At 43.0% G+C, this 22,002-nt stretch overlaps 1 protein-coding gene across 2 annotated transcripts; it reads right to left on the bottom strand.

Annotated features, from left to right (window-relative positions):
- Nucleotides 1-17: 17 nt before the first annotated feature.
- CRYZ (crystallin zeta) lies at nucleotides 18-21,985 on the bottom strand. 2 transcript variants are annotated; one of them, XM_031465401.2, is made up of 10 exons: nucleotides 21,875-21,985; nucleotides 17,170-17,200; nucleotides 16,602-16,725; nucleotides 15,410-15,562; nucleotides 11,798-11,961; nucleotides 7,303-7,354; nucleotides 3,212-3,361; nucleotides 1,767-1,868; nucleotides 1,576-1,671; nucleotides 18-1,125 (listed from the first exon to the last, which is right to left on the bottom strand). In XM_031465401.2, the coding sequence occupies exons 3-10, from the start codon at nucleotides 16,710-16,712 to the stop codon at nucleotides 961-963; spliced, it is 993 nt and encodes a 330-aa protein (XP_031321261.1). In that variant the 5' UTR covers nucleotides 16,713-16,725; nucleotides 17,170-17,200; nucleotides 21,875-21,985; the 3' UTR covers nucleotides 18-960. The 2 variants fall into 2 exon arrangements, with proteins under 2 accessions (XP_031321261.1, XP_031321259.1); XM_031465399.2 differs by lacking the exon at nucleotides 17,170-17,200.
- Between the last annotated feature and the right edge of the window lie 17 nt (nucleotides 21,986-22,002).

Below are 22,002 nucleotides of genomic sequence, written 5' to 3'. Positions count from 1 at the left end.
ACAACAATCAAACCTCATTTCCTTGGACATAATATCGATGGCAAGAGGTACATCCCTTTTATTTAGTTTAGATAAAGTCTTCCAGCACGGAACACTGTTAGGAAGTAACCATTTGGTGCTATGTAAAAGTGAAGTAAGGCAAGTACTATATATAAGATAAACCAGGAAGATATAGTTTCTAGTTTCCTATAGAATTTACTGCAGTTACCATGCTATAACAAAAGCAGATCATTCTTAGTGTGTTAAATTCATTTATTAATTTAAAGAAAAATATATGATCCGCATCACAAAAACAGATCATTCTAAATCTTCTTTGAAGCTGAATCAATCAAAAAGCATCTATTTGGAAACTATGTACCCAGTATCATATTATATCAAAGATAAGGCGGCTGTCCTCACAGAAGATATGGATCATTGGTAATCAATCATTAACCTAGTCAATGTTCTACTATTTTGGAAACTATTGGAAAACTAACACATTTCTCTGGACATGGTTATCTTGCCCTTCTGAGTCTTGTAGATCTAGATGAGATTAGTGTTGAAAAGTGGGTCTCATTTAGTCCAGAAAATTTCAGAGTCCAATATAATTCTGGGCTAATCAGAGACTAAAGAACCTGTAAAAGGAGACATAGGCTTGGAAATCAAGCAGTGTTATTTTGAATTAGCAGGTTTTAGTCAAAGGTACGGAATTAATGATCACACATCAATTAGGTATTTCTGCAATGCACTCCAATGCCAAGTGACCACTAACATTCTATTTCCTACTCTGATGCCTCCCTGATGAGAGGTAGAGGCTTAAAGAATACTGCCAGCTATAAAATAAAACATACCCTAATGCCTATAGTCTCTAAAGATAAATCTTTTTTTTTTTAATATAAGAAACTTACTAAATCAAATGAATGCTAATTAAAGCAAAGACAATGTAAGAAACTTCTAATAGGAAATCCATGAAAGGATCAATCATTTTAAGAGAAGAACCATTTTTCCAGCAGCTCCACTGCTGTGAGTGAGATCCTCATGAGCCTGGGCCACCTTCTCCAGCGGGTACTGGGAACCTATTACAGGTCTCAACCAACCGATTTCCATTCCAGCTTGAAGGGCTGCTGCAAACTGCTGAAATTCCTCCTAAGGGAAAGAAAAAGATGTGTTTTTTTGTTTGTTTGTTTGTTTGTTTGTTTTGGTAGAGGAAGATATGACTTAATTTTCAGAAGCATTAAAAACTTTCAGAATCTAAGATAGCATTAAGACTTTCTCACAGATGCGTGGCTTTTGTCAAGTTGTTCAGAACTACAGACCAAGTGATTCTCTATAGGGAACCATCAGTGCAATTTGTCTGTGGCAGCCTCAGTTTACAAAATACCTACTGTCCTGGAGTAATTAGTAATAGTATCTCCTGTCTCTTTCACACGTGTCCTGGCTTGGAAAATAAACTATATTTGTCATCCTAGTTATCTTCTAGGGATTAATTATTAAACTACTTAGTGAAATAACTAAGTTTAACATCTGCTTGAACTTTCAGTAGGCAAACCATATCACTGTTTAAGTCTGCAAAATCAGAATCATTTCTTTTCCTACCTTGGTTGATGAAAAGAGAGTAACTCCTTTTATGCTAGATTCCTTTGCCATGGTGTCCCGTGGATTTATTTCAATAGGACCTTTGCTGCCAACAATCTAGTATGAAGAACATGTCTGTAGTTACAGATTACTGTGAAATAGTGTTAAATTATGGTAAAACTTCAAAGTGGTTAAAAAAATGAAATACTTACTATTACTCGTCCTCCTTGGGACAAAAGATTCAGATCGTTGCTAAGATTTACATTAGCTAACATTTCAATAATCACATCAATTCCTTTTTCACCAACAGATTTCTAAATATAAAAGAACGCAGAGTAGATTAGAAAACAAGTTAAAAAAACCTGTTATCACAGTCCCATAGATTACAGCAATGTGTTTCAAATGACAAAAAATGCTACATTTCTAAGACTAATAATGCAAATTTTAAGATAATTTAATTACAACGTTGTGACACAGTTCCAGGGTTCTAGTCATAACATCTAAAATGATAAAGACTTGTATAAATTGCTATAATGAAACAAAATTTGGTTAGAATTTTCAGGTGCTTAGATTCAATTTGACTATAAAATACTTTTTCCTTAGTTGAAAATTTTCTATCTTCAAAATATATTTTAATAGAGAAAGAAACAACAAATCAAAAATCCTAACCTGCAACGGGGCTCCCATTTTTATTAAAAAATAGAAAACAAAAGAAAAAATTATTGGCTTAGTGTTGTAGGATTGTGTGTGTGTGTGTGTGTGCGCGCATGTGCGTGCATTCAGTTTTGTTCTAAGTGGTCTACAGTCAGCTTGGCACACTACTTTTGTGCTCTCAGATGTCAGTTCCCAACATCTAAAACTGGCTCTTAACTAAGCTATACATACCTACCTCATATACATTTTAACAAAAAAATGAATATTGTGTCAGACATTGCGCTAGGTACTAGGAGTGCCAAAAAGTTACTACTCTGATCACCTGTATAGGTCAGAGAAAATTCCCCCGAGACGATGACCTGGCCCTGAGGGATGAGGAGGAGTTCTTTAAGGACAGCAGAAGGAAGGTGAGCAAGGGGAAACTAGACAGGAGGCAGTCAGTCTGGACAGAAGAAGCAGAACAGCAAAGATGTAGGGACGGAGAGCAGAAGCTGCAACTGGAAAGCAGCCCAGCAGAGCTGGAGTCCGTATTTGGGCAGGTGGTGGGCGTGGGGGGGTGGGGGGGGTTTGGAGAGGAAGAGGCAGGAGACAGGAGATGGCAAATTGGTTCAGATTGTGAAAACACACTGAATACCGCGTTAAAAGATATGGACTTTTAGGGGGGCAAGTGTTCAATCACTAATTCTTGTGCCAGGCACTGTTTTCAGGCACTGCAGGTACAGAGATGGAAATTCCGATTCTTGTTGAGCTCTCATTTCATTTATTTCTGAAGTCTTTTTTTTTTTTTTTCAAAACAGAGACCCAAATAACTCTTGTGATAGTAGAGAAGACAGAAGGGACACTAGCTCAGCTGTGAAAAATGGTCAAAGCTGGAGAAGGTAAGAACTAAACGAAGTCACAACAGTGACGGGAAAAGAGAGTTGATAAAAGAACTTAGCAAAAGAACTTGTAAGTCTCCCAAGAAACAACATTTTACTTTTATAAAATTATAGAACAATTTTACCTTAATTTTGTCAATGTAATTATCTTCTCTGTGATTAAAGACTTCATGGGCTCCATTCTGCAAAACAACTCTTTGTCCTTCCTCAGTACCGGCCGTGCCCAAAACCTTTAAGCCATAAGCTCTAGCAATCTGGCACGCTGCTAGTCCAACCTGAAAAACACAACAGAGCCCAGCGGTTTTAGATTCTTTGCATCCTTGCAAACAACTTATTACACATATATAATGAGCTTAAGGTTCTTCTAGGTCCTGGCTTATTATTAAGAAATTTAAGAGTCTAAACAAAGAAATAAGAAGAATGACAGCTAACTTTTGTTGAGCATTTATGATACGCCAGGTATCACACTGAATACTTTTCTATGGATTGCTTCATTTCCTCCTCACAATAATATGAAGTAGGTAGTGTTATTGTGTCTGGTCCACAGATGAGGAAACAGAAACTTCTATAGGTGGAAACAGGAGCTGGACCAAGTCGGACTGGAGAGCTTGAGTTGGTAGCCAATGCACTAGATGTTTACTTAGCATCTGCTTTGTGCAGAAGACATGGGGTTTAAAGATGATCCAAATATGCTGACTTATACTCTAACTGTACATATAAAATACTATACAATAAACATAAGGCCTCTACCATTTAAGTGGAAGAGACAGGTCCATACATGGGCAAATTAATTTGTTCATTAATATGATGAACATTTATTGTTTACTACATGCTAGACATGGTTCTTCATGCAAGAAACAGTCTATGGAAGGGGGAAGATAATCAGCACGTGAACAAATCAATGAATAAAGTAAATTCAGAAAATGAAAAGTACTTGAAAAAAAATAAAACAGCCTACGCGGTTATAAAGAGACAGAAAAGGGGCCCAGTTAGTCATCAGGAAGGGCCAGGCCACTCTGAGGAGATGGCACTGGGACAAAGTGAGGGACAAGTGCGTGGAGGTCTGGAGAAGGCTGTGGGCAGAGTGGTCGTGGACCCGGAGAAGCGGGCGTGAGCCTGGGGCGTTCAGTCAGAAAGGCGCCTAGAGGGTGGAGGGTGGGGCGCGGGGCGAGCGTGAGAGAAGATGAGGCCAGGGGGGCGGAGAGGCAGAGGCACACAGGGCCTTGGAGGCTCTGGATCATATTTAAGAGCTAATGCAGAACTACTGGAGGGTTTTAGCAAGAGTGGTGTGATCTGAATTAGGCTTTTAAAAGAACACTCCAATTACATGAGAAGCAAAAAGAAGGTGGGGGAAAATGGGAGCAGGAAAACCAGGCCTTCGTCAGAGACTGAAGGTGGGGGGTGAGGGAAAGGGGAGGGTCTTTGACCAGATTAACGGAGACGAGGAAGATTCCAGGGGATCAAGTCTGTGAGCGCGTCAGGAATTGACTTGAACACGCTGAGCTGCAGGCTGCTCACTTAGCTGAAGCTGCTCAGTCATCAGCTGAATGTGGGTATGGGCTTGAAAGGGCTCAGGAGTGGAAACATGAATTTGCAATTCATCAGTTAGAGACGGTATTTACAGCCACAGGACTGGATGAATTCACTGGATCGCTAGATAAATGTGCTTAGTATAAAGGAGAAATAGAACTATTTTAGGAATATAGATAAAAGCAATTACTTAAGTTGCAATACTAGGAAATATGCGTTTGATCACATGCCAAACGAATAGCACAGATAAGTGTCACATACATTTAGAGCAAGCTTTCTCAAAACCTGGCACTGTTAGGCTGGGTAACACTTCGCTGTGGGGACTACTCTACGCATTGAAGGATGTTTAGCAGCATGCCCAGTTTCCATCCATGGGACACCAGACCCCTTACTCCAGTTGTGACGGCCAAAAATGTCCCCAGACAACATCAAATGTCCCCAACAGGGAGGAGAGATGATAGAAAGTCACCCCTTGTTGATTACCACTGATTTAAAGGAAAGCAAAATCATTATGGATTGGGTGTGATAGAAATGAATCAGAATGAAAAATGATGACAGAAACTAATTAAAATTGCAACAGAATCACAGACTCCCAGGCTGGAAATAGACCTGAAAGACTGTATGGCGTATGGGAGCGATGAGCCCGAACCCAGTTGGGTTATGGTGAGGATTTGTTTGATTCAACCAAAAACATGGAACGCACTGTCTACTAAGTGAGAGAGGCACTCGGTTCCACGGAGTAAAAATACACTGCAGGGTTAGCACAACTGATTTTTGCTACTTTAATTTTCAGTTTAAAAAAAAAGGAGGGCCTCTAATAAAACCACATTTTAACCTAAGAGTTGATGTAAATATATCTCTTCATGCACTGACTACTTTAAGGGGTCACTCAATAGCCATTTAAAAGGCGCTGTTTATTCTATTCTTGTCAACAATTATACTAACACTATTCCTTCAATAGATTATATACCGTTACGTGTCAACTATTTTTCCCCTCTTTATTTCGCTGACACTAAAATTGGGCACTCCCCACCAACATATCTGGATAATAGCTGTGTCCATAAATTCCACACCATTTTAAATACACAACATAATCCCAAAGGAATGTGATTCAAATGAGGGCGGAAAGTACAAACAGAAGCAAGGCAAAACCCAGGACTGTTTCCCTTCGATAGGGCAGAGAGGATCAGAAGCGCTTCACACACCAGGTCGCCAGCCTATCCCCGCCAACCAAGGATTTAACAAACTCAGCCAGCAGAGAATAGTGTGGATTTTGCCTTTTGAAAAAAATTATGGTGAAGCGACCCGGCTTTTTACCAGAGGGTGAAGGGAATAAAAAGAGATTTCCTTTCAACTCCTCTCTCCCCTTCCTACTGAAATCCGTCCCTTTGATACAGAGCAGGAGGTTAGCTCTCTGAAAGCCAAAGCAATTTAAATAAATGCATGTTTGACAGATCTTTTAGTTATTTAGGGTTAAATTAAATTTAACCCCAAAATAGCCTCTTCTGTGAAGCTAAACAGTAGGAGCTTCTGACAAGGTGTATCTGTCACATTTTCTCAAGCCCCACAAAGATAACCTTGGTATTTCTCAGTAAATACCCTGATCTGTGGCATCCCCTCAGAACTGGTCTGTTGGAGCTACACAGGAAGCTGGCGTGAAAGCTGTTTGGTTTCATATGCATCCATGTAAAGTAACGAACACAGGAGTCTGAATTCTCTGCTTGCATTATCTGGCCACCTGTAGAGGTAAATTCAGTTTTCAGGATGCCTCTCATTATTCCAGGGACAACGTGCCATTAATAGGTTAGTTCTTCTCATCTACTCTCTGGATGCACAGGGCTCTGAAAGGGTTAACCAGCTTCCTCAGGTAAGCCATCCAGCCCTAGGCCCTGTATTTTAAAAAAGCGAACTCTTGTCTCCAAAATTTCTAAAGCCTCTGCGTGCAGGATAGAGGTCATGGGGATTTCTTGTTAAATTCCAACCTCAGAGCTCTAACTTTTCCTCTAAGCTCCTCAGAGGTGGATTGACAGCCAGTTTCTCGAAGAGGTTTTCTGACAGCCCTGCGTTGGGTGATTTCACCGAAGGGCTGATTTTATAAGTTCTGAGTCCCCTCACCACTCCCAATCCCCCATTAGCATTTTAAGCTGTGGGTTGTGGTGTTAAGGACACAGTCATATACTGTGCACTCCACGAACTGTCATCAAAGCGCAGCAGGCGAGTGGCGGAAGGGAGCTAGGAAGGACGAGAACTCACAGTGCGGCTTCACAGTGCTGTCTGAGGCAACGGAGGTAAAGCTTTAATGAGCCTTAGTTTCCTTATCTAAGGGAATATGGAATTTATATGGACCTTAAAGAACTGCTTAAAATTCTAAATAAATATTCTGAGAACATTTGCTACTTGGAGAGAAAAACAAAGCCAGCTTATCTTGGTCCACACCCAACCCAGGTGGAAAACCTAATATATACCCTTTTGATGGGGTAATCTGTTGGATTTATTAACCAAGAAATGCTAATGACGAGGAATCACCTTCAGAAGACAGAATTTAAAGAAGCTTCGCTACAAAAAGAAAAAAAGCATCCTTGACTATATTTATAAATTTGGCTTTTAAAAACAACTTAAAGAAATATAGTATAAAACCCAAAAATGTAAGCTCTTTAAAAAATAAACTTAAAAATAAAATACTTACTCCTCCACTAGCTCCGTGAACCAGAACACTTTCTCCAGCTTTCGCGCAGGCACTGAAAAAGAGAGCATAGGTTCGTCACCTTACTCTAGAGCTAATTAAGCTCGATGTTTGTCATACTCCTTAAGGAAATTCTACCCTCAGTTCAGCTAACACTTCCCCAGAGAGGAATCCCATTCTGCCATACAACCCAAGATATTCTGTAAGCACCACAGGATCAAACAATGGTTCATCAGAGCCATAGAGCGAAGAAAACCTTCAATTCATTTATTCATTCAAAAGTGTTTACTGGGAGTCTGTTAGGAGCCAGGCACCGTGCTGGATGCCAGGACCACACTCTGGTGCCACATTCTAAGAGGACTCGTAGGTACATGAAGTGGAATTGCTTAACCTAGAGGAACTGGAGTCTCTCATTCATTCACCCAGAAAGTGTCTCAAAACAGGGTTATCACAGCTCAGTCTTCACTCCGTGCTCCAGAGTCACACCCAGGTAGGTACAGCAGCTCCCCTTTCCTTCCCCATGCCTTTGAGCATCTGGCTGCACAGCCTCGAAGCCTCATTTCGGAAAGCAGTGCTGAGTTAGCGATGGTAAGAGAGTGAGAAATACAGTAAATCCTGTCACCCAGGTTCCCGTCACCCCTGAAATGTCCAGAGCCTCTGGTAAATGACGTATCCTTTTTACCTCTGGTTCACACGACGACTCTTCTATTACACTGAAAACAAGGAACGTGCAGCCAGCAGAGAGGGGACGCTGCGTCGTTCCAGATGGACCAGTGCTGGTGGCACAAGCCGGCAGAGGCTGTGTGGTCCAGGTGTGACTCTCAGGGAGGATCCTCACTGACTAGGACGGGCAGGGGTGGCCACCCTGGATGGACATTACGCTCAATGTGGGAGTGAGAACACAGTCACCTGGGGTCCCGCGCAAGGCCGGGTGCCAACAGCTGACAACCGCCCATTGTTTGAGTGAGGAAACGAAGTTTCTCCAACACACTTGCATGGAGGCAGGGGTAGATGGCAATGAGTTAAACAGGATTTGGAACGGTCAGCTGTGATAGCTATTACCAAAACACTGACATTTAAAGAAGTAAAATACAAATGTAAGGAACAGGACCACTAATGGTAGCCTATGGAATAGAAAATACCTCCTAATGATTTTTTTTTTCAAATCTAAAATGACCCTTCAAACACTAAGCACATTCTCCTGCAGTGGGTGGAGAAGAAGCTGACTAACCCTCTCCCCAGTTGCCTCGGCTATGATGCCTCTATCCTTGGGTAGAGTCACTATGATGGCTAATTTTATGTGTGAGCTTGGCTGAGCCATGGTGCCAGATATGGGTCAAGCTTTCTTGATGAAGGTGCTTTCTGGATAAGATGGACATTTATGCCAGTAGACTTTGAGAAAAGTGGATAATCTTCCATAATGTGGATGGGCCTCGCCCAATCAGTTGAAGGCCTTAATAGAACAAAGATGGACTCCTGGAGCAAGAAGGGATTCTGCCAGTAGACTGACCCCAACTCCTCTTGGGCTCTCCATCCTGCCGGTCTATCCCCTCAGATTTTACACTCACTGAGTCTCCACAAATCAGTCCATCAATGCACATCTTCTGCTGGTTCTGTTTCTCCAGAGAACTGTGACTGTCACCTCCCCCTGGGACTCAGGGCAGCCGTCGGGCATCTGGCCCGGCCTCCTGTGCTGCTGGAGTACCCTCTCCTGTCACCCAAGACTGGGACCCAGCCCGTAGGCTTTCTCTTCCACCCCAAACCAGCCCCAGTCTGGAGATTTCCACATGCACAGACGACAACCTCGTAGCACAATTCCTGGATTCTCCCCCACTTTTACTGCTCTCTCCCCGGGCTCCACCTGGTAACCACCCCAACCATTCCACTGTCAGACACTGGTAACTAGTATTATGACAGTAATCTCCTGTCCTGACTCTAAGCCCATTTTCCTCAAAACCTTCCTTCCACGTCCCAGAGGTCACTGTCTCCCGATGGCTCTGTTTCTGCCCTCTCACCCTCCTGGTCCCACGCCCTTCCCAGCCAGCCCACGCCCCACGGCACACTGCCCCTACTTCTCTCCCTCCCTGTCTCCAGCACTCTCATTTCCTTTGCACTATTTCATTTTGCCAGTAATATTCCAGCCCTGGATCAATATGAAAGTCTAACTTCCTTGATAATTTATCCAAATGGCTGAGTGCTATAGAAAAAAATCACACGACCATGCATTTTGTTGCCACTCCCATTCCGACTCTCAGGAGATCTCTTTGCCTCCTATTTAACTATGAAAAGTGAGGCAATCACATCTGAGTTCCCTCGACCCCACACCTCCCAACCCACAATCTTTCCATAATTATACCATCTTCACCTCTTCCAGGTTTAACAGATGAGCTCTCCTTTCGTTGTCTGAAGCCAGTCTTTCTACGTAGGTCCTGAGCCCTCTGCCTCTTGCCTTTGCAGGATCCTGTTCCGTCCGCCACTCTGCCCTTGCTTCCAAACCTTCTATCCCCCCCTCTCTGCTAGATCCTCTCTCAGCTACAAAAATGTCCAAGTCCTGTCCATCCTTAAAAAACATCCTTTTGTTCCCACACTCTCCTCAAGTACTCTTCCACCCACTCCTTCCCATCTCCCCCACTGTTTAAGGGTTGTCTCCATTCAAGAATCAATTTCCAGAGGAAGGATATAGCACATGCTTAGCATGCACAAGGGCCTGGGTTCAATCCCCAAGTACCTCCATCAAAAAATAAATAAGTAAACCGAATTACCGCCCCCTCTAAAAGAACACATTTCCTTTTCCTTCCTCAATCCACTCCCTCAAGTTCACCACTCTACTGAAAATGATCTGACAAAAGCCACCAATGACCTCCAAATTGCAAAGCCCAACTGCTATTTTTTTTTTCCCAAACAGACCTCACTGATGCAAGTGACAGCTAGCTTTCCTCCTCAGTAGCAACATCATCACGACCCCCGGCCACTGTCCACAGTGACTGAGCACTTCCCTGTGCCAGGCTCAGACAAGAGCTTTACGTACATGACCTCAGTAATTCCCACCACATCCCTATGAGGTACGTGCTGTTCTGATCCATGGTTTTCAGATCAGTAAACTACAGCTGAGATAGGAAAGTAACTTGAGCAGTAGCTGGGGAAGATGGTACTCCAACCCGGGTCTCCTGTCTTCAATGCCCATGAGCTTAACAGATGTTCAACAGACACCACGACCGCTAGACTCTCCTGGCCTTGGGATCCACTTGGGATCTCCAACCTTCAAGCACCAGACTCTCATCCAACAGGGAGCTGGATGTCTTAGATTCACTACCATGTCTTAGACTCACGTCCAAAACTGCACTCAGTTTCCCTGTGAAACTTCTTCCTCCTTCTCTTTGTCAAGGTAAACATCACACACGTTACTGTAAGTATTCTTAAAGCTCTTCCTCTTCCTCACTCTCCACATGCAAACAGTCACCAAGTAGTTCTGGTTTTGCTCCCTAAATATTTGCCCTTTCCACTCTACCTCTTCTCCCATGACCCCTACTCTGGCCCTTAAGTCTCTGGCCTAGAGGGTACTTCTGTAGGACCCTCCCATCTCCTTCCCCATTCCTGTCATCAAATCCACCCTCCACAAGGCAGGCAGGTGGCCTTAAGAAAACACAAATATGACACTATCACTCTCCTGCATTAAGCATTTCATGACCCCCAATCCCTTACAGAACAACGTGTGAGCTCTATAGTCCAGCGTGTTATAACCTGCAGCCCACCTACTTGATAATGACAGCTAACACTTCTTGAGAGATTACTATTTTCCAACCTTATTCTTCACTCTTTGCCTTGAAATCTTCTATCCAACAAAACCAAACTGCCAGAGCTCTCCTCAGGTATCACACTCCGCCCCCACCGACACCAGCAATTCCCATGGTCTAGGATGCCCTCCTCAGTCCCAGCTGACTCCCCAAGATAACCCCCTCTGACCCTTTGCAGATACCTAGAGAATTCAACGAAAGTACAGATACCAGCCATGGAATCTGACCAGCGCGTCTAGGGTAGGGCCCTGTGCTGTACTTTCACGTTGCAGCAATTAGCTTCTACTGCCAAATAACAAGATTTTTGAACCACGGCTTTAAAATAATGCAAGTCTTACATCGTGTAAGGAAGCTCTACCTCATCCCCACAGCCACATCCCTTGCGACCCCATAAACCCCTATGCACATCTCTTCCACTGTCCTGCCCACATCATACATCAATATTACTACCCTTGCTAGACTGTGAGCACTTTGAAGGTGAAGACAGTGTTCTGCTCTTCTTTGTATCTTCAGTGATTAGAACAATCTCCCAAATTAGAACCATTTCTACTCCATAATGCTTAACGGTAACTGAATGGTAACCAAAAATGACTGACAGATGGGTGGACAGGTAGCACGAAGGATAATAAATTATATATTATCCTCCTCCAACTGACACTGCCCTCCTCTGGCGCTGGTTATAAAGCTGACCGAGTGTGCATTACCTGTGGAGCAGAGCGCGATAGGCCGTGAAGTATGGGACGCCGATGGCAGCTCCTTGCTGGAAGTCCAGCTTCTCCGGCAGCTTGTAAACGGTGTGATCGGCGGCCAGCGCGTACTCGGCATAGCCGCCCGAGACCGTGCTGGTGGTGAAGACTCTGTCACCTTTCTGGGGAGAGCAGTAAGGCAGTAAATGCTTCAGGGATTAGAAATGATGTCCACATGGGCACCATTCTTTATAGTGCAACCTTTAGAACAAGAAATAAGTATTTATGTATGGTTTTCTGCATCGTAAGGTCTCATAAAAATTATTTCAAAATACTGAACATTTTTAAGTGTTTTATTAATGGGAACTAGTAAGAAGAAAAATCAAGGGAAGGAGGGAAAACAAGAAAAGAGAGAACCTGCCGGACGGCATACCGACAACAGAGCCTCACCTCCCCCGAGGGCTTGCTGGGCAGGTGCGGCAGTAATGCCTCCTATCACCTGATTTATCTTCACAACAGCCTCTGAGGCTGGAACTTCTATTATCTCCCTTAGATAATCCCACAATACAGATGAGGCACATGCAAGTTCAGTAATTGGCTCAGATCAAGCAGTTAGTAAATGGCAGTTAATATAGAACATTTTTCTTTTTTTTTTTTTTTGGTCGAAAGTACTAGGGAAAAGAAATATAATGTAAGGTTTCTTCCACACACCAAACACCTGTTCTAAATCCTTTTCACAGATTTCTTCCTGCATTTCTCTCACTTTTCATGCATACACCAAAAAGCAGGCCATTCTGCCCAAATCCTGACAGCAAAGATCAGCCAGGACAGGCATCTTCGCTCATCCCCGCACCAGCAACACAACAAACTCTAGTAAACGCCTGCTGGGTCCTTGCTATTGAAAAGCAGATGGGCAGCTGAGGGAGGGAAGTCACCACACCGGCACCACAGGCCTGCGCGATGTGCCTGCGCGCTAGGGAAGTTAGGCCGCCCAGTACAGACACGTCCTCCAACTCCTCCTTCTTGAAAAAAGAAAAGTGAATATTCCTTGGACTAAGCAAAACATTAAGACAGCAACTCTCCATATACTTAAATTTGTCCTACAATAAAACACGATGTGGTGGGCTAAAGATAAGAAAGATTCATAAGGCATCTTGGAGTCAAAGACAACCATCCCTGTTTAACGGCGTTGCCTGCAAGTCGTCAAACGTGACTGTGTTAAGATTAATCCTGTTTTTACAGCTTAAAAACACATTGCAGTGATTTCAGTATAACTCAAACGTGTTCTAAGACTCCTCTGTGGAAAGCAGTACTTTGAGTTCCGTGGTGGATATTTATAGCAAGACACTCTCCCTAATCTCAAGCTTCTTAAACTCCAGGAGAGAGAAGAGAAGGATGGGAATAATTACAAAGCAAGGCAAAGATGAGGAAGCATCAAAGATAGGTAGAAGGAAAGGAAAGGAATTGTTTCTAAGCTGAAGGCATCAAGAATAGCCTCACTGAGAAGCTAGCATCTGAGGCAGGCCTTGCAGGACGGGACAAGATTCTGAAAACTAAAGCTGGGAAGAGTCCTTATGGGCGAAGGAACGAAAGTGAGAAAAGGAACAGTGGCAGGAAGAAGTGCTGAGAGATCACCGGCGTTCACTCCCGATGAGTAAGTGGCCTGATGCGTGGACTGTAATAGTTTCAAGAGATAAAATGAAAAGAAATTAAAGCTGGAGGATAAAATCCCTTGAATCCATATTTATGTTTCAGTTTAATTCTGCCAAGAAGAACCAATACAAACAAAGACACAGCTATGAAGGAGCATAGGATGTGCAAGGGAAGAACCAACAGTTATTACTAAAGAATAAGCCACAAGTTGAGAGGGGATGGGAGATAAAGGATGGAGAGAGAGGTGGGAGAGAGCGCGCAAAACCGTCTTCCTTCACAACAGGAGCCGCCTCAACAACACCCAGAAATCTACAAGGAATTAACGCAAGAACTAAAAGAGAGGTGTGAAACAATCAGAATTACACTTGAGAAAATCACTGCTTATAGAGCAAGAACAGACTCGAGGGGGAAGGAGGGCGGGTGGAAAGGTGAGTGTCTATCGCCGAAATCCAGGGGAGAGGCTGTGGAAGAGAACCTGTACTCAGCTACAGGCAGTGAGGAGGGAAGGGGGCAGGACGCAGTCCTGGAAAGGGAGAGGTGGGCAAGGGAGAGCGACGAGATGAGCCTCAAACCCCAGATGTCACCGAGGCAGTCACAGGAGACAGCAGCAGATCTGAGGTGAGAAAAGAGAGGCTCAGTTTTGGTCACGGGGAGTCAGAGGTCCCTGGAGACAGACTGCGTGGGTCCCGTGCTCTCCAGCGCAGCTCTGTGTGATGAGGCTGGCGCTCCACATCTGCACTGTCCAGTGGGGCAGCCACCAGACACATGGGTCTGTTAAGCACCTGAGGTGTTGCTAGCATGACTGAGGAACTGAGTTTTTAATTTCAATTGAATTTGAATTTTAAATAGCCACGCGCGGCTAGTGGCTACTGTATTGGGCAGCACAGGTCCAGAGCTTAGAAGAGTCTAAATCTCTAGTGATACTTAGTATCATGGTGACAATGGAAACCACGGGGACGAGACCATCACGAAGAAGGTGTAGAATATAAAACGCAGAGTCTAATTAGGCACGGTGTACACAGCAACACCAAGATGTGAGGCGCATCCAGAGAAAAAAAAGAAAGGGTGCCCAGAGAGGAAGGAGGCGAGAGAATGGGGGAAAATGAGGTCACAGAAGCTGAAGGAAAAGTTTTTTTTTAAAGAAAAAGTAAGTGGCTGAGTGTCAGGTGTCACAGAGAAGTCAAGAGAGATAATGACATAAAAGGGCCCCTTGACTCCAGCAATACAGAGGCCATTAGCGACATTAACAAGCCTCGTTTCCACGGAGCGCAGGGGGCAGAAGCCAGATTGCCGCGGGCGGAGGAGAGGAAAGCCGCAGGAATTCGCCCGTCTTCCTGGGCAGGGGCCACGTTCATCTTCTCCGTCTCAGTCCAATTTTGGTAAATGTGCTGCCAAAGTTGAGCAGGTCAAGGAACGACGAGGAAAGATGCCAGAATGTGAATATACGATCTCCGTTGTTTATGTCGTTTGGCACATAAATAACACAAGCCCGGATCATAACGTTTTCATTGACTCAGTCACCTTGGTCTGAGTCACAGCTCTAAAAATGTATAGTTGATCTCGCATTTTTTCATCTTTTACTTATTATTCAAAAGAATTAGCCTTCCCTTTATTCCGTGAAGCTAAATTTATATAAAAATAAAAACGTATGTTGGCTGTGCACTAGCAGGTTAGGAAATAGTACAATTTCCTTGCTTGTTCTTTTTTCCTTCCACATTTCTGTGAAATCAAAGGATCACAGTTCAATTCTAAGCAGATGTGAAGATGCAGAAATTACCCAGGACTGACTCCCAACAATGCAAACAAGCAAGGCCTCTGGATAAAAGGTAATTTCTTTTTTGACTAGAGGAGCCCCCCAGTGGCAGAAATTGTGTAATGGGCCTTTTAAAGACAAATACAGACATATTTTAAAGCTATGCTAAAATGTTTAACAAAATATATACTAAGCCAAAAGAGACAAAATGAAAAATGTAATACCTTGAAAGCAGATACACGCTCTCCAACAGCTTCTATCAGCCCAGCCACATCTAAACCAGGAGTATAGGGGAGGCGCGGCTTCCTACTGTAGGTACCAGAGCGAATATATGTGTCCACTGGGTTCACACCACAGGCTTGCACTTTGATTAGAACCTGCAACGACAGTGTACTTGAGTTCACACAGAGCATTTAGACACTCACTCAGCACTATGCTAGGCCTGCAGTGATCCTGGGACCTGTAAAACCGGAGAGGAAAATCTTGCCTTCAATGAGCTCACATTCCAGTGTTAACAAACCAACATATATAAGTAAGACAGAATGGCTTATGTGCTATATTAAAAACATTTGGGGAAAACAGTGGTGGCAACGTGTCTGAGGGGGTGGGTAGCAGAGACCTCTGTGTGCTCCTCAGACCTGTCTCCTTCTCCTCCTGGGTATGGAGGAAGACCACGCCCTCGTTGTTGCTCCTTTACGGTTATGAGCAGCTGGATGACTGCGTTCCAGCCGGTGGAACATGAACAGAAGGGAAGCGGGCTGCCTTCACGCCTGGCCCAGAGACCTTCCCAGGCAACGCACATGGTGTTCCCACCCTTTTACAGAGACCCCAGAAGCAAGGAGCTGAAGGCAACAGACACATGACGGAAGACACCTGGGTCCCTAAATCTGCTGGAGAATCCACCGACATTTTAGACTTTTGGAATTCAGGGAATGAGAAATGATTTTCTACGGTTGAACCGCTGAGATTTTGAGGCTCCATCTACTATGGAAGTTAATTTGACCTCAATTAATACAGAAACTCTACATTCAAATTCTCTCATGTATGAGAAAGCATGTCTACAGAAGAAAATAGTTTTCCCACCATGTACAAAATAAAGATCATGAAAGTTTGTGATAGAATAACTTGTTCAAAACTACTGTGACTCCATTCAGGAAAATCCGATTACTACACTGCATAGGTGATTCTCTACTGCAAAAATTTTCTTATAAGCAGTTATTCCTTTTCATACATTCACTTCACTAATTAGGAAGATGTCATTTTTGTCAGCGCTTACAGATGAAAACAGTGTAAACGCTGTCCTAATTCAACGTCTTTATAAATCAGTGTGAGTCTGCTTCCTTTGAACACTAACTTGATGTGCTAGAGACTCAGACTCAGTGTAATTACTGCCTGTTTTTAAGTAATGATTTCCACCTGATGTTCTTCTGGAATCGGTACAGCAACATCCGACTGGAGTTTCAGCACTTCTGGTCCACCAAATTCAGAAACTCGAATCGCTCTCATCAACCTCTGTCCAGTTGCCATAGTGATCTAGATACTAAGAAAAAAAAAGTTAATGTATTGTCATGTTGTATCTAGGCTATCAGGATGTTTTTTACCCTGGAGGGGAAGATCAAACAATTTCTCAAACAACAATTTAAATCATGAGCTTACCACTGATCTCATTTCATGTTTAAGGACCTTTCATCTTACAAATCCTTCAGCTACAAAGTAAAATACTTCATTTTACTTCCTGTAGGGATTCAGTGCCTTCAACAAGGGAATCAAATATACAAACAAAAACATCTGGATAGACATAGCATGATACAATATCTTACATTTCCTTTTGTATAAGCTTGGGCTGCAACATCTTGGCAATTTTAGGAGCTACATGTTATCTAATGTTAAGAAATGTAAGTTTCCTTAGATAAATAGATTTTCTTTTGTTAGATTATGTGATATTTCAAATAGAGAGAGAATAAAGAATATAATAAACATTTACCTGCCACCCAGCTTTAACAAATCTTCAAACACTGTAAAAACGTAAAACACAGATGTAACTGAAGCCTCCTGCACCCGTCCCCAAACCTAGTTCTGTCCCCAAACCCACTTCTGTCCCACGCTTTTAAGAGCTGACTGTTCTATACACTCAGTGCTCATCCCTCTCAGGCACGCTGTAATGCCACTGCCCACATGCGTCTGCATTAGCAAACAATGTGTGCTATTGTTCTGCAGGTTTTCAGGCTTTATCTAGATCAGGTCACATTGTGCTGAATCCTGCAACTTCCTTTTTCCTCTCCGCATTAGGTTTTAGAGATTTATCATTGTTGAAACACTTGGCTTTATGAAGCTCATGCATTTTAACAAAGGAAGAAAAGCATTAGAGACTAAAAACACTGCTTTGAATAATCTGTAAATCACAAGGGGAATTTACAGTTCAGCTTTCTCTCCTACCATGGCTAATAGTACAATGAAAAGAAAACTTTGAGTTAAAATAAACTCTAAGAAAAGGTAAAGAACATTTAAATATAGAATCAGATAACTTTAGAAATCTTCTGTAATGTAACGAAAGGGTTCTGAGTGATATCCATAACTTTATTTGGGCACTATCCCAATTTCTTGAAATTAAGCAAAGCAAACATTGCTGGACTTTGCCACCACCAAGAACATCTTTGCTAACTTCTGGAATAATCATATTCACCAGCCACGAGCAGCTGAAATATCAAAAAGAATTGCAGAAACTAGGACTTGAGATGAAAGAATTCAGACTTTTATTGTATTGAAGCTCAACACTGGACTCCCCAGAACGGAGCACAGGCTAACTATAAAATGGCCTTCCATGTGTGTGGGGAGATCAAAGCACTTTGATGGTGTTATTAATGGGAAGTTCGTGATAGAGTTCATCAAAAATTGTGTCATTTAAAAATTTTTATTTAAAATACTTAATATGCACCTAGCACAGAGAAGAAAGTAAACTCTCCACTGCTAAAAGGTTGTTTAGCAATGATATAACCTGAAGGGCAGCTCTCTTACTAGGAAAGTGGGCAGAAGCAGGCAGAAAGCACACTGCACAGCAGAGCAGCTGAGCAATCCCCGGGGTGAGAAGCCCCAGGACCAGGAAAAGAGCAGCTCCCATCACGCCTACCTGCCCAGCGGTCTCACTACTGCGTTTCTATTTGGGTCTCGGCTCAAGCTGAGTATTGCTTAGACAAGAAAGTGAAAATACAAAGAAAATAAAACAGAAATAGAAAAGGTTGCCTAGGTCAGAGTTTTCCATTCTGAAAATAAGAACACCAGTTTTTCTTTCTTTTTTTGTCTTTAGCATGGTGTTGTGGAAAGAGTGTGGGTTTTGGAATCTGACAGCTCTCAGCATGAATCCCAGATCTATCACTTACTAGCCGCCTTGGGCAAGGCAGTCAACTTTTTTGAGCCTCTTCATCTGAAAACTGAGTTCCCACTCAGGGTTACTGTGCCAGAGACAGGGCAAGTATCAGACACGGCACCTGGCAAATGTCTACTCCTATATATAGTGATCTCACAACTCCTCTCCCATCTCCTTTCTCCTTTCCAATTTCTTACTCATTAAAATATTCTTGGTTCTGTAATTCTATAATCATCTTTGATTTAATTTAACACATTTGCAGGACTCTGATTATAAAACCAAGTCCTTAGCCTCAAAGAGTTCACTGTCCAGAGAATCATTTAAACAAAACACTAATACCAAACACTGGTTGTTATTCATTCAACATGTATTTTTGGAACATTAACTCTGAGGTCACTGTGCAGAACTAGAGGGCATAGAGGGCCAGGGGAACCAGCCCAGCCCCTCCCCAGCTCCTGCTCACTCTGTGCGCCCACCTCCCCTACAAGCACCAGGTAAGAGGAGGAGCTCTTTGCCCATTTTCAATATCTAACTACTTACTACCTATTTATTTCTTTCAAGCTCTTGCATCTATCTTTTCACCACAAGACATTACTATTATCCTCAAAAAACTGTAGCAATAATAAAGGCAAAATTACCTTGAAATAGGATCTGTCAAAAATATCTAGCACATACATTTTTTCCGTTGCATTTTGACATTTGCTAAATTGGGAGAAAAGAACATAGGAAGGAGGAGACTCATCCTTAATCCTGGCTTTAGGAGAACCCGCTGCCCTGCCCAGTACCACACCTCGTCCTACTGAGCCTCTAAGGAAATGGAGCGTGCCCTTCACAGCTCTCTTCTATTTTGCTTCTGGGACTCTTATTTCCAACCAAGCCTTTGCCACTATGACTGATCAGGCTCCAATCTGCACTCATTGCCTTGAACCCCAACTACCCACAGGACCATCATCCGCTTCATATTACAGGTGCAATATTTAAAAAAATAATAAAAAGAATAAATTAACACAACACACAAACAATAATTATGATCATTGCTGAACCCCTGAACTACCCGATTTCCTCTAAAAAGTGTATCTTTCACATCCACTGTCATAATTTTCACAATAGGTAAAGAAGCAACAGTTATTAAAACCACTGTTTAATTGTATGCAGAAGTGGAAGTAAAATCACCATCCATTTTATGGATGAGGAAACATTCAAGGGGTTAAGACACTCCCCAGGGTCACACTGAAGCAGAGTTGGAACCCAAGTCTGACACCTTAAATGTCGTTAGGTATTTTTTTCCTTTACTGTACAATCCCTTTCATCTCATCCTTTGAAATGTTGGCATAGAGGACCTCTAATTTCTTAGAGATAGAATTTATAATGATGATAGTGAGACAGACTGAGCTAGAAATATGAAATTCAACACATCTGTAGGTAGCATTACATATTTTATGATTTAGGTAACTGCTTTGAGTTTGAAATGTTTCAAATGTCCGTAAGTTAAGGGATCTACCAGAGAAACACAGGATGCAAATTCTATTAGGAAAACTAATAATCTCCTTATCTGTAAAATGGGGCCACTACTCCCCAGCATAGAATCCTTGTGAAGATGAGTTGCAGCAGCACATGGCGAGGGCTTCAGAGCACGCCGGCACTGGCAGGCTGTAAGCTCTGTTATTCAGAGTACAGCATTTGCAGTCAGCAGCAGGCTTGGCACACTGCTTGTGTTTTTTAATTAAGCTGTACTTCAAATAGGTTTTTCTATTTATCAAATATAACCTTTAAAGAATTGTTTGGAGGACCTAGCTTTAATGTTTGGTTTTACTTTTTACCTATGAAAGGTTGCCAACCATACTTTGCAAATGAAGGAAATACAGAATTTAAAATTCTTCTTCAAACAGTGATCTTTTCCAAGATACATCTGAAATCACTTGGTTTAAATGAAAATCAAAAGGGATAGGGGAAATGTTGGAAATATATTTTAACATAGAATGAACAGATCAATTCACATGCAAAGGCACATTATGAGAGAAAAGAAGACATTCTTTAGTAGGAAATTCTTAAACAATTCTTAAATAAGAATTTCTGGCAAGAAAAAAATACTTGGAAAGAGAATCAATCATTATAAAATGTGTTGCTGTTGATCAAGAATGGCTCGTGTAAGTATATTATTTATTACTTTAACCCAGAAAAAAAAATTTTAAATTTAAAGTGGCCAAAGAAAAGTCTCTTCCTGGTTGTGTTACCTTGTCAGGTTCCTTCAATGGCCTGGATCTTAGTACTCACTTTAAACAAAACAATTATTTATTTTATTTTATTTATTTTTGAAGGGGGTAGGTACTTAGGTTTATTTATTTACCTGTTTTTTAAATGGAGGTACTGGGTTTTGAACCCAGGACCTCGTGCATGCTAAGCATGTACTCTATCACTGAGCTATACCCTCCCCTCTTAGCACCCACTTCTGATAAGAAGGGGCGGAGGAAGAGTTGAATAGTTATTCTAAAGCCCTCCAGGTTCCCTGATGAAAAGTTTGGATGAAACTGGTCACGCGGCTCTCCAGTGTCGGGTGACCAGGGCTCGGTGGGATTTACTTCTGCTGACCAGACACTCATGCAGCGATCCAGTGGCTTCCGTGGGGATCACATAGCCACTTCCACTAGCTGCGGACAACAGTCCGAACTTTAGCCTTTAAATGGTTCAATCATTAACACACCTTCCTTGCTCACGGAGATTAAGTCTCCTTTAGGATCTGTGTAAATATCCAACGATGTGTCAACAGGGTGTTTTGTCTTTTCTTTTGAAGATTCTTCTAGGTGGGGACCACGGAGGTGGGGCGGGGAGGTGAAACAAAAACCTACATTTCCCTCCCAAAGTAAGACGGTAACTCTGATAGCAAAGCCAGACAGAAAGAGCCCTGGGAACCCTGCAGCTGCAAGAACCTGAAAGGAGAAATGGGCTCCTCCAGCTGGCTGTGGGCGGGGGTCCGGAGCCCAGGCCCCGCCGCAGGGAAATCCAGTCGGGGGCAGCAGCGGGGCGGGGGAGCGGGTGGGAGGGGAGGTACCCACCGGAGCCCCGCGGTGGGACCCGGAACGCTGACCCCGCTAGACAGCAAAGCGAGCTCTTAGGACTAGCAGGTAAAACTGCCCTGGGGATTTACGGACAATCAACTTGCATTCCCTGGAGGGGAAGGACTTCGGCCACGAGCTCCTTATTCACTAGTTCTTGTTGAGGACGGGAACGCAGAACAGGAGCGCAGCCAAAATCCAGCTCGGTTCCTTTTGGACGAGCGGTGGGGAGGCCCCTGCCTGAACTCTGGGGGCTTTTCGAAACCACTCACCCGGTTCTAGACTGGGAAATCAAAATCACGAGGGCTCGCCCAGATTTCACGGGAAAAGGGACGCGCCAGGCCGATCTCAGCGATTTCTAGGCTCCGCCTCGCCCCTCCTTCGGGGGCGGGCACGAGTA

The sequence above is a fragment of the Camelus dromedarius genome, chromosome 14 (genome assembly GCF_036321535.1).
Source record: "Camelus dromedarius isolate mCamDro1 chromosome 14, mCamDro1.pat, whole genome shotgun sequence".
Lineage (NCBI taxonomy): Eukaryota > Metazoa > Chordata > Mammalia > Artiodactyla > Camelidae > Camelus > Camelus dromedarius.
Note: the sequence above shows the minus strand (reverse complement) of the source record. Positions and strands in the feature narration are given on the sequence as shown.